A 16,362-nucleotide genomic window follows, 5' to 3' on the forward strand; every position below is an offset into this window, starting at 1 on the left:
AACACACAATTGCTCACTTAACTATCCATCCCCCACACTCATTATGCCCCACCCTCTGGGAAAAAAAGTATCGGAGCTCTCTAACTTTTTTGAAAATATTCTACGAAGGTGGAACAAGACACCAGAACTCGCTTACTAGTTTTTTAGTATGTATGTGCACATGTGCGGTAACTTTATATTTCCAAATACAGAAGGGGAATAAAATTTCTTAAAAGAAATAAGAAAAAAGACTCTGAGAACAACGGTCAGAAAAATTTCATAGCTCACTAATTTTAATATATACACCCAATTTTAGTAAATCTTACTAACGCATCTACTTAGTTTACTAATAAGTAGCCCTGAGTTTCATGCTAAAACAAAAAAAGTATGAAACTGCAAATCATTTGTCTATTATAAAAGGGGAAATCCCTTTCTGGGGATCCATTTTACAAAAAAAAAAAAAAAAAGAAAAGAAAAGTAGGCCATCTCTCATGGCTCCTGTCCATGGTTTGAAAATCACTGCTAAAATCACCTCTAAGTACCAGCACATGCTGGTGTAATTTATAATTATTATTAGGTCATGAGTCCTCTCTCCAGAAAAATGTACACACACACACACACACACACACACACACACAATCTGATAAAATTTCAGAGAGTTCACAGATGTGCTAAAGCCTATTTGTGATTTAACAAGCCCTACCCAAGACTATTTTCAACAAGTCTCTGGACTATACTTTTTCTAAATCATACCAGACTACATGATGTCAGGGTAGGAGAACAAGATTAATGCGGTGACCGCTCCCATTCCGCTGAATAAATAAGGCACTCTGACTATGCTTGCAGTTTATCAAAGCTTATACTTGATTTTCAATAAAGATACAGCCATGTTTTTAAAAAGACATGCATTTTCTTTCAATGTGATAAAAACTAACAAATTCCTATAGTCATGTTCCTTTCTTTAGTTTTTCCTCTATAGCCACCAAACTGAGGTTTAGGAAAGCTTTTGCTTAAAATACCATTAATTTCTTGGATGTATAGTATATCTGATTTATCCTGAAGATAATAAGCCTTTCAGACCTGAGTTCTTCAAAGTCAAACTACATATTAGTTGTGACATAGTCTTCGTTAAGTCAGTAAGTTTGATTCATGTTAGAGTTTTGATTCAGGCTAAAGTCTCTTAAAAGAATTTTACCTCCTCTAGACTGAGCTGTGGCAGAGTGGAAGAATGAGCCTGGGCGTAAAAGTGACAGCAACTTTGGTCAGAATCTGGTCTATCACTTATTTGTGTAGGGTACTTACTGGTGAATTATTTAAACTCTCTGAGACTTGCCAGTTTCAGTTTTCCTTGCCAGTGATATCTACCACACAGGACAACTGAAACTGAAGGCACCCAAAAGACACCAACACCTCCTCACACCTAAGTCTGAAGACAAACATCCTAATCTTTCAACTGTGGCTTCCCTAAGCCACAATATCAAGTCATAACCACTTACCTTGAGGGATCTATAGACCCAATAATTTGCTCCCCAAATTCTTACGTAGGCCTACTCACTGTCCCTGGGCACAATAGCCCATCTAGCTGCTATTCCCTTCACAGTTCTCAACTGGGACACAAACAGTGTCTCAACTGAAATTAAGGTATTTCAAAGCATCACTAATGCATGGCTTCCTTATTCCCCATTCTCTCATTTGTATTCATCATTTCAAAGTAACTGATTAATATAGAAAAGTAGCACATCTATACTCCATCTGACTGATAAACTCTGGAATGCATCATAATGAAGGGTGGTGAGAACAAATGACATATACCCTTTTATAATTTAATGTTCATTTAAGCGAAACAGGAATAAGACACATTACAGGAACCTCACTTACATATGAACCCATGTCAGGGTTCAGTGAGGATTCAGTAGCTATGATACTCTGAACATTTGTACTCTGGCTTAATCAGAAATAAGAGGAAACTGCATTTTAGGTTTAGTGTCAATTCATATGGTTCCACATTTTGTTTTCCTGCGATTCTTGCAAAACTGATATTCACTACATGTGAATGACAAGAAGAGACAGAAAGAAACCATTCTTTTTCTTTCTTCCCTAGAAAGCTTAATTCTCAACTTATCTTGACTAAGAAAAACTTATCTGCTGGGTAGGACCATGGAAAGGGTCATGTTTATTTTATTTTTTATTTTTTGGAAAGGGTCATATTGTTCACCTTTCTAACTTGACAAGTCTTCCCTATGGGAAAAAGGAAAATTATCTACAGATTCATCCCTACCACTATATCCTGTACAGTGACAATGTGGAAATGAAGACCAAAGCAAACCTTCAGTAGTAATGACAATCAATTGAATTTAATCTTTTGCAGGGGTTGGCATGTGAAGAAAACAAGCTACAGGAGCTTGCCAAAACAAGAACTCTCTGTACCTTGGGCCATCAACTGTCCTTAAATTTGGGGGACCTGAATTAAACCAACAAAAAATAACCCTTCTTCTTCCCCAAGGAAACCTTCCTATATTGTGTACTTATGCAAAGCACTGCTAACCATGTTAAAATTTATTCTGATCCCAGGTGAGGTTTAGTAACACTGGCTTTGGGCAGTTATTTAATTGAGTACATTGTTTTAATTTAAATCTCCCTTTCTCTTCCTTTTACTCTGTGGTATCCAGGACATTCCCCTCTTGCTACTGAAACAGTTATGTGTTCTGACTATACTTTATATGAAGGCAAAGGCAATAACATATTAGTAAATCTAATAATAACTGATCACAAAAAAATAAAGAAAAACTAAATACTTGTTATAAACACCAAAAGGACATTTGGTAAGTGTCAATTTTCACCTTCAATCTAAAAAAAAAAAAATTAACAATAACAAGGTATTCTCAATACTGTGATTAAAAATACTTCTCTCAAATAAATGATTAAAATCACATTTACAAGTGAATAAAACACCAGAGACAGCCTTATAAAACAGGGATATAACCCTATTAAAAAAATGAGACAAGGATGCCTGATAGCCCCACTTTCTAACACTGGTCTTTAATTTTTAGCCTCGGAGTTCTCAGATAGGAAGAGGTGGTAGTGGGAGATGCAATACAATAAAGCAGGGGAAAGACAGCAACAAATTCTTTTCTAAGAGATACAGAAGACTTGGAGAGATATATCATGTTAATGGTTCAGAACACTCAGTATTATATTGCAGAACAGAATTTCTTCCAAAATTGATTTATAAATTCAAGTATTTTGAAACACAAATAGACTGGTCAACTAATTGGGGAAGTTAGTTCTGTATAATGCACATACAACACTTAAATACATCAATAAAACATAACAAACAGATATGAATTCACAATCTATAAGAAGTTCAGTCTATTAGTCAAATACAAATTAAAATGAGACAGTTTTTATCCAATTGGCAAATGTGCAGAAAAAATATTCAATTCAAGGAAATAGATAATCATCTTTGACTCAGCAGTTCTACTTCAAAGAGAATCAAAGCTACAACCAAAATGTTTATATGAAAAAAATGTTCATCACAGTGTCATAAATAAGAGCACCAAAATGAAAATAATATACACCAGCAGGAGGTTGTTTTAATAAATTTCAAATGGTCATGTATAATGAAATACCATGCAGCCATAAAAAATTATGTTTTCATGACAAAGGAAAATATTCATAATAATGAATATTAAGTTTTAAAACATAACAAACCAATGTATTTTGTGTATATATACATTCACAAGAAGGAAAAAGACTACAAAGAAATACACACTGCAGGAAACACATCAAATAATTTTCAGGGAAACATCTTGAGCACTGAGATCACAGACAATATTTACTTTCTTCCGTTTGCTTTTATATATTTTTCAAATTTCTTTAAGTAGAAACATATTACTTTCATATTCAGGAAATAAAGAACATTATCTCAAAGGGATTATCTAAATTTTAAATTTCTGGTCTGAATTCTCTAGGGGCTATAAACCCAGATTATGGTTTTAATTAGAATGATATTTTTAATGAAACAGTGATGTATATAAATGTTAAAAGCATCGGAAATAAATTTTTACTACAATAACCCCATTCTTATATGAAGCACTATTGAGTTAGCAACCAATGAAGTAAGGAATAGAATATGGTTCATAATAAAATAAACATCCAGGAGTAGAAAGGAGTAGGTACAAAAAGATCAATGGAAAGGGTCAAAGCTTCCCATCCCAAAAGATTTCTGTTGGACTTAGCTTTAATTCTTAGCTTTGATATAAACAAATTTTACACAGTTTACTATATAGTAATTTTATGCTTTGCTCTGTGGCCTCTTTTATATATCTTTATATACACACGTATGTACATGTGCATATGTGTATAAGTGTGTGCATACATAAATAAATTTTAATAGCCTTATAAATAATCTTTACCACCAAAGTGAATAAACTTAAGGACTTCAAGAATTTAAACACAAGAATAGGCAGTTGAAGAAACAGACCTGATGACAATGTATGTAGTTATTATAAGCTGTATTTGAAAAATGGCCCTTATATTACTTTAGTGCTAAATGCTGGACTGTAACAAGTAACAACCAGACATTTAGAATATCACTTTAAACAAATTTAACTTTGGACTAAGTTTTTTAAAAAAGAAAATCAACATACCTAAATTAATTATAACTATATATTTAAATGAATTCATTTTATAAAAATTAAACTTACCAAATTTAAAAAAAATTACAAGTTCCTAACACATGAAACTTAAGGAACATTCAGGATAGAGTACAACCCCAAATTACTGTTTTTATTAACCATACCATTTTCTGACAGGCCATAACCAAATATAACCCAAAATGTGAAGATCACCATATCAGAATGAGACTCAATACCTTAGACTATAAATTTATTTAAACATTGACATAATACAGGTCTACACAAAAATAATTTGTTTCTTGAGATGAAAATTCTGAATCCTCCTCATTCAGAGGATATAAGACTTTAATGATTCCTGTGACTAGAAAACCACAATTATTTGTGTCCCCAACATACAATGCTTCAGATAACTCCCACTTCCCCTTTTACAATATTTTACCCCTCAACTGTATCGGGGGAGGGGGAACCCTAATTAGGCAATAAGAGCCCTTCAATAACCAACATCCCTTAAATTCCTTTTTTTTCAAGGAGGGTGTTCCCAGGGTCCAGGGCAGTCTGCAAACCAATGCAAAGGGGTAGCCACCAAGAGGCTCATTTGAAGTATTACCAGGGAGCAGGAGGCAGCAAACTTTCAAACCCAGAAAGTGTGACTCAACATTTCCTATACAATGCAATGATTCTGCACAAATGATAGACACTGTCAAGAATTTTGCCTGAAGAAGATGTAAAATGAGAAGAGAAGATAGACAGACATGAAGGTAAGGTGTCCGATTATACTAATATCGGTACTTACGTATCATACCTCTGCAGTGGTGTCACTTTGTTCTTATTCTTATCAACTGAACCCGTAGATAGTTGAAGAAAATTGGGGTTTAACTTATATAATTCTTGAAGTAGTTTCTGTTCATATTCTTGGTGCTTACCCGCCTAATGGAAGAAGAAATTAAAACTGCAGTGGGGTTCACAAAATGGGTGGTATAAAGTAATGACTTACTTTCTGAATTATTAAAGATATCCTAAATAAAACATATAAGGGTTTTTCATGGCATTAGAGAACCCTGTAAGGATGTCACAGAACTGCCAGACCAATGAAAGTTCTTCCAACAAATCCATTCATTAAGGATTTCATCAACCATTTTATTGTGCAGAAAGCATAATTACAGACAACTTTTTTGCCAGCTCAAAAAACTAGAGGTCCAGAGCACCTGGGTGTCTCAGTCTGCTAAGCATCTGCCTTTGGTTCAGGTCATGATCCCGGGGTCCTGGGACTGAGTCCCACATTGGGCTCCTTGCTTGGCAGGAAGCCTGCTTCTCCCTCTCCCACTCCCCCTGCTGTGCTTTCTCTCTTTCTCTGTCAACTAAATAAATAAATCCAGGAAGGAAGGAAGGAAGGAAAGAAGGAGGAAAGGGAAAAACAAAAAAGGAAAATAACAATAGAGGCCCTTTTCAACTTATTCCTCCATCTTTCATTTAAGAATGAAGCCTTCTAACAGGGCCATTACAGAATTTTCTGAAGATCACCAAAAATATTTAATTTCTCTTTTTAAAAGAGACGAACAGGGCACCTAGATGGTGGCTCAGTCGTTAAGCCTCTGCCTTCAGCTCAGGTCATGATCCCAGAGTCCCGGAATAGAGCCCCACATCAGGCTCCTTGCTCAGCAGGAAGCCTGCTTCTCTTCTTCCTCTCCCACTCCCCCTGCCTGTGTTCCCTCTATTGCTTGCTCTCTCTCTCTCTCTCTTGCTTTCTGTCAAATAAATAATCTTTTAAATAAATAAGAAAAACATGTTGTAAATTGTACACAGATGAAGAGTATTAATAACCTTTTTCATTATCTTGACACAAAGTAAAAATTCCATTACTTTGTTTTTATATAAAAATTAATGTTATTTTAAACTCCAAAACTGGAGCTGGCAGTTTACAGCCAGCCCCTTTGTTTCTCTTGTGTGTGTGTTTTTTAAGATTTTATTTACTTATTTGATAGAGAGAGAGAGAGAGAGCACACATGCACAATTACGGGGAGCAGCAGGCAGAGGGAGAGGGAGAAGCAGACTTCCCACTGAGCAGGAACCCCAAAGCAGAACTCAATCCCCGGACCCTGGGATCATGATCTGTGCCAAAGGCAGACACCAAACCAAGCCACCCAGGTGTCCCCAGCCCCTTTGTTTTTATAAGTGAAGTTTTATTGGAACAGTCATGCTCATTCATTTACTTGCTGTCTATGGCTGGTCTCTGCTACAACAGAAGAACTGAGTATTTACTAAAAAGACCATAGGCCCAGAAAGCCTAAAATATTTACTAACTGGCTCTTTACAGAAAGTTTACAGATCACTGCTCTATACAAAGAGAGAAATCTGTATTTACTATAGTCGGTTGCTACATATCAGAAGACAGTATCACAAACATTATCGGGAAAATTAGGCAAAGACTGCCTCTGGAAATTAGTCTTACACAAAAAGAAGTTACAATGAGGGGTGCCTGGGTGGCTCAGTGGGTTAAGCATCTGCCTTCGGCTCAGGTCATGATCCCAGGGTCCTGGGATGGAGCCCCTTACTGGACTCCCTGCTCACTGGGGAGTCTGCTTCTCCCTCTGCCCCTCTGCCCCCCACTCATGCTTGTGCTCTCTCCCTAGCTCTCAAAAATAAATAAATAAAATCTTAAATCAATTACAGTGAAATTACTTTGAAAAACTTTTTACTACTCGCATGTAAATCATGACTGAAATGACATTTTTACTTACCTTCAGGATTGTTTAATTATTTTAAAGTGTGGTCTAACTAGATGTTACAGGAAAACCAAACCCAGAATGGGACAGATCAAAAAAACACAAGACAGTAAAAACAAGCAAGGCCAACGTCACCTAATCAAGTAGAACTGTGTTATATACACTGCACAGCGCACTGTGCCCTGTTCCAAGGGGGCTCCTGCCTGTTTCAAATGGATCTATAAATATTTCATATGGTACCAAATTTTTAATTATGCAATAACAAGGAAAGATCTTCTGATTTTTGCCATGACATAATTTGTTCAAATTTCCTTTCTATATAAGAGGAACCGTTTCAATAAAGAAACCTCTTTTCAAATTAATTTTAAACTCACATAAAGAGCAGATGAATTCATCACAATATGAATTTTAAATTATTAAGAAAAAAATATAGGAGATGTGGATGTTACATCTTTAAAACATGAAAAGCCTTGAAATTATTTTCTGCAATCAATACTTCAGGAGACTTATGGCTTTCATTAGCAACTAAGCACTAAAACTAATAATCAAATGATTTTACAGGGGCAGTCCAGAAAGACAGGTTAAATCCCATTACAAGTCAGTTCCATGGGACTGTCTGTCCATTTTCGTTTATAATTCAGGATTACTCAAAAATGAGATCGACTAGGGCTTAGAAATTCTTTGGCAGAAATTTTCAGTATAACAGTAGCATGAGTAATGCATGTTCTCTACATGTCAAAATTTATTCTGGAATGATGTGACCTTAGATTCTACTCACAACGTTTCACCCAAAAAAAGAAAAAAAAAATCAAGAAGCATTTATTAAATAAGAAGTCATCTCTCCCCATTAAATATCACAGAGACCTTATTTTAACATTGTTTTTAGACCATAAAGAAACACGATCGAGAAATTCCAATGAATCAATTATAATGGGATTTAAGTTTGAAATAACTCCAAGTGAAAAAAGGGAAAGATTTCATTTTAACAATATGCTCTTAACAGAGACCCTACCAGACTCTCTCTAGTTTGACCTGGAGAGCCCAAGGTAGCAATCAACGGCCCTCTATCTTCTAAATGAGAAGTATTACAGCAAAAGTCCACAGCAACAATCTGATGTCCTCATCTATAATAGGGAAGTGCAGCATTGTGCTTTGGTATAATCCTTATTTAATATGCATATGGTCAACAATTTTACTTGTAAAATCATGTTTATAATACTACAAGTTGAAAGGAGACCAGAGAATAGAAAATATAAAAAAGAACACAGGATAATAAACCTTCAATCCACCTTCACAGGACACTGACTCATTGTACACTTTCATGAGGAGAATCATTTTATAAAAATGTTAGGTTATCAGCAATATTTGATAGGTTATTATCTTCTAGCATGTTCTATAAAGAGTGGAAACTGGGAAGGAAAAACTCTCATAATTACAGTAACCCACTTAGCTTCCAATTTGTTGATATTCCCCCTAAAGTAGCATTTACCAAAATGCTTTCCTTGGTCAATTAAGTTCTGACTGTACATTCCCTTCTTGGATATGTATTAGCATATTAAAGACTCTGAGAAGTCCTGCAGGAAAGAAAACTATTTATCTTCATTAATCTAGCATTTTCAAACTTAATGGATTACAGATCCATTTTTAATAGAATAATATTCTGTAGAACTGACATTCCATGGAACACTATTTGGAAAATGCTACTTTAATAATAATTTTTTTTTAATCCCCAGTTTTTGCTTTTGAAATTTTAATTTATAAAGAACAATACTTCCTTTTCTGCAAAGTTTAGAATTCACATTAATTTACTACCTGCATTTCCTCTTTCGTGAAGCTGGCCGCCTCATCCCCCAATTCATGTAGATACATGCAGTCAGGCTTTGGACACTGCATATTCTTTAAGAAGTAACTGCAGTATTTTGTTGTACCTAGAGATGCCTGCAGAAAGAGGGGGAGGGGAAGGACCCAAAATGTGAATTGGTATTTTCACTTCACCTCAAATGAGGCACAGACATGACAAAACAAGAAGAGAAGTATGACTCTGAACACTGGAGAACTAAACTATTGCTGCTAGCAGCATCTATTAAAAATGATGCTTCTTTGGGAGAACTAAAGAAAGCACCTCAGTTAGGTTTTCCAGAACTTGAGTACCCAAATCATATTCCCTAGAGAAGACATACAAAACCTATTCCATGTTACAGAAGTTAGGCACCTAAGCAAATTCTTTTTTCTAGTTAGGCCATCCTCTCTCCATTCATATCAAGCATGGCTTAGTGCAACCCTTTACTCAAACCTTAACTGATCAATGGCCAAATCTTTAAGGATGACAAATTAGAATCATTATCTATTTCTGATAAGAATAATAGATCCTATTTTCACAAAATAAGACTATGTGTAAATACAGATTTTTAAAGATTATCACCTAATAATGAATGTGTTTATTCCTACCTGGTAAAACAAGACCCTACATAAGCTGGAAGTAAACAAATTAGCGGTCATAAGTTAGTACGGATGTTTAAGAAGCAATCTTCAAACAGACTCCCTCCAAATGTAATGAGCAAATGCTAAGAGTCTCCCCTTTTTACTACATTTAATCTCTTCCCCCTTAAAAACAATCAAGAGGCCAGATTACCTTAAGTGTTCTGCCATCTACTACCACATTGTTGACACACTGTATGGCTCTGAGAGCATCTTCTGACCGGATATAGGTTACATAAGCACTGGCACTTGGACCCTAAAGTGAAAACACACGGTTACTAATTTCAAATTCAAGAAAAAAACAATTCCTTTGCACCCTGCCTAGGGAATTCTAAAAGTCTTTACTACTATTATCATTAATAATAATGACCATAATCAGAAATAGTAGTAGCTTTGATTAAACCATGTAATAGCTCATCTTAAAACAATCATACTTATCTGATTTTAAGTAGATTAAAATATAATATGGATAAAATATCATCTCTGGCTTGGTATTTATTTTTCTAAAGTCATTTGACAGGCTCGTCTAGGTTACAACAAACTTTGAAAGTTAGATTTAAAAAAAAAAAACTTCAAGACACTGTGTCAAATTATGTTCTCCCCAAAATAAATCCAATTTGCAAGACTATTCTGTCTCCTAATACCAGCATAACAAAGATGCTCTATTAAGTTTATTAGAAATCATCATCTAATTATTACACTGCCTGATAATAGACTCAACTCCCCCTCCCCCTCAAACCATCACTTAATCTTTGTTTTACCATTTCTTACTACAATCAATTCACTGTTAAGTCCTGAAGTCAAATAAGCACCAGAAATTCCCCCACCCCACCAGTAGAGGTCACTAACACTGCTTAAATCCTTGACCCTCAGGCTTTTCTACTCCCAGAAAGCAGATTTTCCTTCTGAATAGCCCAGGTCAAGCCTAGACCACAGGGAGGAAAGGCAAAAATCCCTATAATTAGTTACCTGTGAGCCTGCATATGATGTGCTATTATTGATGACAACTTTATGTATTTTACCAAACTTCCCAAAATATTCTGGTCGTTTTAAAACCTATAAAAGAAGAAGAAATAAGGTATAATGTGTCCCCATTTTCATCAATGTTATCCTTATAATGGGGACATACACCATCCCTCTTCAGTGAAAGGAAAATAACTTTTAAAGTTTTCTAATAAATGTGACACTTTCTAATTACAATTTGTGTGATTAACCTACAGGAAATCATCAACAGTCTAAAAGCTATTTCTTATTGACCCACTATATGGAAACTAAGACACACTAAGTTTGGTATTGTGTACTATGTTCTCATATCTGCACCAATAATCCATGGGATCTTATCTTCATAGTGTGAAGATACACCAAACAGATCAAATATCTTAACCATATTTTCATTAATAGATAATCCTTATAAAAAAGTAATTTTCAAAACAATGACCAAAATAATCATGTATTAAACAGAGACAGAAATTCAAGAACAGACATATTAGAGTCTTTAGTCATAAATCTATTGTATAAAACATTTGATATATTCCGTTAAAGCTACAAATTGCAAATATGGTAACAATATTGCTCAACCTTACCCTTCATGATTTATCACTGTGTGTGTGTGTGTGTGTGTATGTGTGTGTGTGTACTTAAGTTTCTTTGTGTTAATTTTACCACTTCTTGATTATCTCCTGTTTTTTTCCTCCTTTTTCCTGGTAAATGACATATATGTGGTGATGGATGGAAAAAATATTAGGAAACAAATTTATACATTTCTTTCTCCATTACTTGGTTACTTCTTGGTGGTTATTCCCCCTCGTACCTGTGTCACTTCCTTTGTGATCACTTCATGTACTCATTTAACTTCTCTTAAAAACTTACTTGACCTTAGTTTATTTGACTACTACATACCTTGATACAAAAACCTCTCCTGTAATTTGCTACTTCAAAATTAAATTCTGTACTTTTCCTAGAATTTACCTATAGACCTATATTACCTATAGACCTTTCTGTGTGTTGCCATCCACGTGTGTGCAAAGTATTCTTTTCAAACACTTTAATTTGATAACATTCTCACATACTTACAACTTAGCTACTATGTTCTGCACTTGACAGAATCAAGGATTTGAACTGTCTGGCTGAGGTACCATCAATTCTTAACTGTTTTCAAATTAATTAACATAATTATTTTTACCACATTTTATTTTAGGTTCTTATAAGCATAAAGCTGTTATGTTTTCTATAGCCAATTTTAATGGATTATAAGATGAGGTGACTGTATTTGTTTTTAATCTTTTTTCCACCAAATCCCCCAAGACAAATGAGACTGTTAATGGCAAAAGCAATGACTCCCAGGTTGTACACAGCGAAGTCTCAGGGCTGATGAGTAGGGAAGAGTTTCTGTTCAAAAGCTTCCTGGCTAATAGAGTTGAGAACTGCACTCAATATTCCAAGTAGATGCACACCAATTCAGCACAGGGCTTCAGAGTCAAAGTATCTGCTTCAAGAATTAAGGCTGGTCATATGCTGTGCTGCATCAGCATCTCAAATCCCCTGTGAGTTTATGGTAGTAGCTCTCAATGAAGGCACCATTCAAGGGAGCATTTTTAAAAATCTGTGGGAGCTTTTATTGGGGGAGGTTGTCAAAGTGACTGGGAGGTGATACTTATGTTCAGTGGATGGGAGCCAGGAATGGCTTACAATGCTCTGGCTCGCCCTGCACAATAAAGAATTGTCCTGTAGAACTTTTGAATATCCTACAAGACATTCATATAGCTGAGAAGCCTATTTATAATTATGTGAACCTAGAAACAAATTCCACATTATATATAAACTCAAAAGTAGTTCCCTACAGTTCCGCCATATGTTGTATTTATAAGAAAGCAAATAATACATAATAAAGGGAAGACTACAGGTGATTTGTTCAGAATTATATCAAGAGTTATTCCAGAAAAATCACATCACTGGCTCTTCCTACTATCTGGATTGCCAATACATACACCTATAACAATCTGCCTTTCTAGGTATCACATTCAAAGTGATTTTGCAAGCATCTTACTACTTTATTGTGTATTTAAAAACAGTACTTCCCAAACGTGAATATGCATACAAATCATTTGAGGATCTAGTTAAATTGCATATTCAGATCCAGTAGCTCTGAAGCAGGGCCTGAGTTTACAAAATAAGCACCCACGGGATACTAATCTACCAGCTCAGAAACCACACCTTGCGTAGCAAGGTAGAGTACTAGAGTACTGGTACCCAAATTCTACATGTAGAAACAGTCTTTTTATAAATTATTTCCTTTTTATTCTTTTTATTTCTTTATCTCATGAAATCACTTCATAAAAGTCAAAGAGTGTTACAAAATATTTTTAAAAACAGGTACTAGCTCTGATAAGGTTGAAAACCACTCACTTATGGAAATAGTTTCTAGCCAGTATCTGGGTATAACATCTTCAATACAACATAATAACTTGTATATAATTATACTGACATGTAACAGTGGAGCCAGAATGATTATTTTCAAGGCACAAATCTATTCATGTCATTGATCTAAAGAACATTCAACAGGGGAGCGCCTGGGTGGCTCAGTCCTGAAGCGGCTGCCTTCTGTTCATGTCAGGACCCCAAGGTCCTGGGATCAAGTCCCACATCAGGCTCCCTGCTTAGCAGGAAGGCCGCTTCTCCCGCTCCCACTCCCCTATGTCTCTCACTGTGTCTCTCTGAGTCAAATATATAAATAAAATCTTTAAAAAAAAGAAAGAAAGAACATTCAATAGGTTCCCACTGCCTTTAGAATAAAGTACAAACTCCTTCGCACAGTTAGAAAGCCCTTCATAGTGTGTTACTACTTACCTCACCAGCCTCATCTCTCACCACTGCACTCTAATCTTCCAAACAAATCACTTGCAGACTGAGATCTTTCTCATCCTGAAGAATCTGTACAGTTCCTGGACCAGAAGCACTTTGCCCCAAAGACAGCAAGAGAGTACATACCTCCCCAACAAGATCGGGTGCTCTCTCTTGTGCTTCCATAGCACAGAGTACTTCTCATGTTATGTTAAATGGTTAGTTTGAAAATAAGCAAGGGCTACTTTTGTATTGGTCAGTGTATACTCGGTGTCTTACATACTGCCCAGCACACTGTAGGTACTCAATAAATGTTAACCGAAAAATAATTTGTTTTAGCACTGAACAAAAAGAATTACATGGATAAAGAACATTGGTGGGCCTCAAAGTATTAGCAAATGGCCTATGGCTGATAAGAAATAGCTTGTCCCAGCAAGGGAAATTCAAATAATTTAAACTTCCTATATTAAGTTAAATACTCCAAATTCTACCTAAACATACAACTAGCAAAAGAGCATTCTAGTTATTAAGAAGTATGGGGAGTAGGTAAAGCACCCTTCATATCCACATTATCCATATATTCATATATATATATATATATATATATATATATGGATATGTATATCCATATATTCATATATCCAATATCATATTCATATATATGGATATTGAATATCCATATATTCAATATTATATATTTACTTCAGTGAGCTGGCTTTAATACTAATATAGAATACAAAAGGCCACATGACAGAATTATAAATGCCCAATTGCATGTCTAATGTTTAATATGTCTTCCTATATATTCTTTGGGAACACAGTCAAGTGTTCATGGATACTACAGAGAAAATAAAAATTTGGTCAGCAGAGAAAGAAGGGATGAATGGATGAATTAGGTGAATGGATGAACAAAAGACCAATTATCAGTGTAAAATATACTGGAACAGGACCTTTAAAGAACTGGTGGGTTGGGAAGAGGGGTGGTTCTTAGTCCTGGCTCTGCTATGAAATAGCTGCATGATTTCAGGTCACATAATGAAGTCACTTAATTTCCCTATGCCTCAATTTCTGATTTGTAAAATAACATGGTTCTGTCTTTATAAAGTCTTTTAGTTCCTCAAACAACCTGCTCTCTTGGACCACCACATACATGGGACACTCCTGTCCTTATTTGCTGCCTAGCCAATCTCTAGTAATTTTCTCTCTTTTTCTTTTTTTTTTTAAGATTTTATTTATTTATTTGACAGACAGAGATCACAAGTAGGCAGAGAGGCAGGCAGAGAGAGAGAGAGAGGAGGAAGCAGGCACCCTGCTGAGCAGAGAGCCCAATACAGCACTCGATCCCAGGACCCTGAGATCATGAACTGAGCCAAGGCAGAGGTTTAACCCACTGAGCCACCCAGGCTGCCTCTGTAGTAATTCTTAATTATCCTTTCCTCTGGGAGGCTTTTTGTGGATTTCTATACTAGCCAAGTTTCCTACTGTTAAATGTTCCCCAAAAAACTTTTTGTACTTCCCTGATTATAAATCCCCAGCACACTTACAAGTACCTCAATTCAGGGCACCTGGGTGGCTCAGTTGGTTAAGCGTCTGCCTTCAGCTCAGGTCATGATCCCAGAGTTCTGGGATCAAGCCCCATATTGGGCTCCCTGCTTAACAGAGAGCATGCTTCTCCCTCTCCTCCACACTTGTGCTCTCTGTCTCTCAAATAAATAAAAATCTTAAAAAAAAAAAAAAAGTACTTAAATCTTGTCTTACCAATAGTCTGTTAGTTTAGGTACAGACTGTGTCTGGCTTGCTAAATTATTTTATTTCCAACATCAAAGTACCTAAAACATGATAAGTATTCAATAGTTAATTTATAAAATGAATGAATTAGGTTCCAGCAAATTGCAATTTCAGGATTTGGAAGATAATTACCCCTAATCACTGCCTCTAACTACCTACCATATCTTCTAAAATAGTTTTTTAGGGGGGGGCCCCCAGGTGGCTCAGTCGGTTAAGCATCTGTCTTCCACTCAGGTCATGATCCTGGAATCCTGGGATCAAGTTCCATGGTGGGCTCCCTGCTCAGTGGGGAGTTTGCTACTTCCTCTCCCTCTATTCCTCATTCACGCTTGCTCTCTCGCTCAAATAAAAATATTAAAAAATAAGTAAAATAGGTTTTTTTATTGATTGATAAATGAATACATTTGACCATCAATCCTGGTATTAAGTTTTCTGATGTACAAAAGTCTTTTTTTTTTTTAAAGATTTGATTTATTTATTTGACAGAGATCACAAGTAGGCAGAGAGGCAGACAGAGAGAGAGAGAGAAGCAGGCACCCTGCTGAGCAGAGAGCCCGATGTGGGGCTCCATCCCAGGACCCTGAGATCATGACCTGAGCAGAAGGCAGAGGTTTAAGCTAATGAGCCACCCAGGCGCCCCACAAAAGTCATTTTCAAAATAAGCCTGAATTTTTCCTCAACTCTTCTGTTTTTCTAAAAGGAATTCACTCAAATATCAAATTGTTCATCATCCAAAAATAAGTAAATTGGGATCTTCTCTGACCTGAAAGTTACACTAACAACTTGAAACCAAGTTTTCTAATAAAGCCAACTTCAAATTTTCCAAGCTGAAAAGACTATGCAATAAATTAAGAGAATTTGTTATATTATGTTTTAGAAGTATTAAGACTGAATAAATAAAACACTGGTCTTCTAGA

General features: G+C 35.7%; 1 protein-coding gene across 6 annotated transcripts in view; it reads right to left on the reverse strand.

Annotated features, from left to right (window-relative positions):
* The window catches only part of CNOT4 (CCR4-NOT transcription complex subunit 4), a 140,417-nt gene that overhangs the window by 51,972 nt on the left and 72,083 nt on the right, over positions 1–16,362 (reverse strand). For 3 of the 6 annotated variants that reach the window (XM_059171935.1, XM_059171937.1, XM_059171939.1), the window contains exons 4-7: positions 10,787–10,873; positions 9,972–10,073; positions 9,152–9,277; positions 5,410–5,543 (exon numbers count right to left, since the gene is read on the reverse strand). In XM_059171935.1, coding sequence (XP_059027918.1) covers positions 5,410–5,543; positions 9,152–9,277; positions 9,972–10,073; positions 10,787–10,873 — 449 coding nt within the window. The remainder of the gene's footprint in view (positions 1–5,409; positions 5,544–9,151; positions 9,278–9,971; positions 10,074–10,786; positions 10,874–16,362) is intronic. The other 3 variants (XM_059171938.1, XM_059171936.1, XM_059171940.1) reach the window with 1 other exon arrangement.

This window comes from Mustela lutreola, chromosome 4 (genome assembly GCF_030435805.1).
Source record: "Mustela lutreola isolate mMusLut2 chromosome 4, mMusLut2.pri, whole genome shotgun sequence".
NCBI lineage: Eukaryota > Metazoa > Chordata > Mammalia > Carnivora > Mustelidae > Mustela > Mustela lutreola.